The sequence below is a fragment of the Amphimedon queenslandica genome, unplaced genomic scaffold (assembly GCF_000090795.2).
Source record: "Amphimedon queenslandica unplaced genomic scaffold, v1.1 AMPQUscaffold_13477, whole genome shotgun sequence".
In the NCBI taxonomy this organism is placed as follows: domain Eukaryota; kingdom Metazoa; phylum Porifera; class Demospongiae; order Haplosclerida; family Niphatidae; genus Amphimedon; species Amphimedon queenslandica.
Window position 1 is genome coordinate 196,988 of NW_003546287.1, and position 2,950 is coordinate 199,937.

General features: G+C 36.8%; 1 protein-coding gene and 1 long non-coding RNA gene across 2 annotated transcripts in view; both read left to right on the plus strand.

Annotated features, from left to right (window-relative positions):
• LOC109580783 (uncharacterized) overlaps window positions 1-9 on the plus strand; it is a 1,370-nt gene extending 1,361 nt beyond the window's left edge. The window contains exon 3 of the mRNA XM_019994326.1: window positions 6-9. Coding sequence (XP_019849885.1) covers window positions 6-9 — 4 coding nt within the window. The remainder of the gene's footprint in view (window positions 1-5) is intronic.
• A 56-nt stretch (window positions 10-65) lies between these two features.
• Window positions 66-390, plus strand: LOC109580784 (uncharacterized). The gene is made up of 3 exons (XR_002184347.1): window positions 66-91; window positions 143-296; window positions 352-390. It is a non-coding gene; the product is annotated as an uncharacterized LOC109580784 (long non-coding RNA).
• The last annotated feature ends 2,560 nt before the right edge of the window (window positions 391-2,950 follow it).

Consider the following 2,950-nt stretch of genomic DNA (forward strand, 5'->3'; position numbering starts at 1 on the left):
CTTAGGTAATTAAACAATAGTTGAATTACTTGTACTTTAAATTCACATTTCTTAACTAAAGACTGGGAACAGTTCAGGCCTGCTCTCCGAAGTAAACTTAATTTTAAGTGTAAATTAAAGGCTTTATGCCATTGTAATTTAGGGCAGTTGGAACTCATTGAAGAGGGCAGGAGGGAGAGGATGGGGAGTAGTGAGGAGAAACAGAGACAGGAGAAGAGACAGAGACAGGCAAGGAGACAGGGACAGGAGAAGAGACTGTGACAGGGACCGAGAGAGACAAAGGAAAAAAATTTAAAGTATCAAAAGAGCATTATTGAAATGAGTAATCACTAGAATTTTTCCTTTGCTTAGAAAAAGCGAAGGCAACACAGAGGAGGGTGGGGTAAATGTGGAAAGTGTGGAAGAGGAGGGAGGGGAGGAGGCCAAGGAGGGAGGGGAGGAGGCCAAGGAGGTAGAGGGGGAGGCCAAGAAGGAACAGGAGGAGCCCCTCGTCCAACAGTAAGGAAAGGAACATAATGAAACATAAGAATAACAATAATCTTTTATAGGATTCATCAGCAAGTGCTAAAACTATAAATTATTTTAATGTTAAATGTAGGAACCTTAATTATACTTCTAAATAAAATCTAAATAAAAATATTACCTGTAAACTCAAGCAGAAGCGATGTCTGGATGTAAATGACCCAGATGATGTTATTACAGTTCACAAAAAGGACTTTAATGGCACTAGAACACATAGCAATAATTCTACAACTTTTGTAATGGAATAACTTACTTGTATTTGATGTCTCAATGCATGGCTGGGCTTTAGATCACTCTTAAGATGTCCAAAAAGCAAGAAAAGTAAGTTAAAATGCTGTCAAGTGCTTCTTTCTTCTTTACCCGTTTATTAATTGATTTGGGTGTGGTTTACGTGGTGGGCGTGGTCACATTTACTACGTGAACGGGCGTGACACGGAAACATTGAAAATAACTTAATATGCCTTTTTCTCTGTACTTGTATTCCAGAGCAATCGTCCAAACAGCGTCCCTAACTGCAAAGTTTTATTGCGCATTGTCATAAATGGGATATCGCTGGAAAGGAAATTTTTTTCTCTATCTGTAAGTACCAAAAACTGATTTTACCAAAATCCCGCAGATAGCCTGGTTTTCTCATATTGGGTCACATTTAGATATAATTTATTTCTACATGCATATTTTAAAAGCAGTGCAAGATGTCCCATTCGGTAGAACATATTCTTATTCATTGTCTACTCATTTTTATGCTGCCATATTGAAAGGACATTATGATAGTCACATTAAGGTAATGCAATATTAAGATAAAAATTAATTATATGTTCCTTTGGACTAACATGCAATATGCAAGAAGATTCTTGTGTCCTTTACCCTTGCAATCACACTGGATTGTTGTAGTGAGTAAGTTAATTCCATAATAATCAGTCTGATTGATATTATTATGAAGAAAATTGATCTGGGAAAAAGAATTTCGAAATGTCTCAATCCATTACAGCAACAACATAATGAAGTACTTGAAAACATCAGGTAAGGCTCTTTGTTTTGTTTTTGCATTTAACGGCTAAACACACTTTAGCTATTGATGGTTATACATGACCAGTTATGGCAAGAAAAAGTGTATGACAAAATGGAGAAGACATTGTGACGAAGTACATACATATTACATACAAAACATTTTTCAAGCATTTGTTGTTTTTATTGTTAGAATAGATAATTACAGCCAAATATTACAGACAGTGGTAGTTTTGCTGGCCAGACCCTTGCCTCCCTGCGGGGGAAGGGTCTGGTACAATGCTTAATGTGGCTTTGTCCCAGTAACAGCCACGTGGATGTTGATTAAGTGTGATGTTAGCATGATGTAGGCATGTTGTAGCATCAGTCATCAGTGTTAAACCACGCCCAAACCATGCGTAACCTTGAGTCATGGACAGATTAGATAAAGCTATAGTAGAAGGTGCTTGTTCACAAGGATTTCCATCACTGAAAGAGGAGCAGGCTCTTTGTATTTGAGAGTTCATGTTAGGTAGAGATGTTTTTGCCATTCTACCTACAGGATATGGCAAGACCACTTGTTTCTCGTGTTTGCCATTTGCTTTCACCCTGTATCAAAACAGAAGTTGAGACAACAATGCTATAATAATAGTCATATCACCACTCACAGCACTTATTTGCGATCAAGTGCAAGGGCTATTGAAATATAATGTTAATGCTGGTTATGTGTGTTCTGAATCTACTGCTGATGTTATTCAAAATGTAAGAGATGGTGCCTATAGCATTGTTTATATGAGTCCATAGTTGCTTGTAGAGAAATGGAGATCTCTTTTTTCTACTTCAGTGTACAAGAACAGGTTTGTAGGGCTAATCATAGATGAAGCTCACTGTCTTGTTAAATGGTAAAATTCCGCATCATTCACAATATGATATCTTGTTTCTATGACTATATTTTTTGTTCATAGGGGACTATTATTTAGAGATGCTTTTTCAAGACTGCAGGAGGTTCGAAGCGTAATGCCTACTGCAGTTACAGTCATGGCCTTAACTGCTACAGCAACACAGCAACTGAGGAAGATTTAGGCTATTTTAGGAATGGCAGCACCATACACAATAATATGTTCTCCTGACAAAATTAACATGAGGCTGAGTGTGATTCCTGAAAAGGGATTTAATTCATTTGAAGTTCCTACATTCTTGAATCTAATTTTGAGAGTGAGTAAAACAAAGCTAACATCACTACCTCAAATTATCATATTTTGTAAAATTAAGAGCAATTGTATTCTTACTTTAAGGTGTTTTTAGGGAAGTATTTTTGCCATCCTCCTAGAACTTCAGCTCATGCACGTCTGGTTGTCATGTTTTTGAAGGGCACTGATTCAGATGTGAAGAAAAGCATAATTTATAATTTTACAAAACCTTCGTCATTAAGAATTGTGCTATG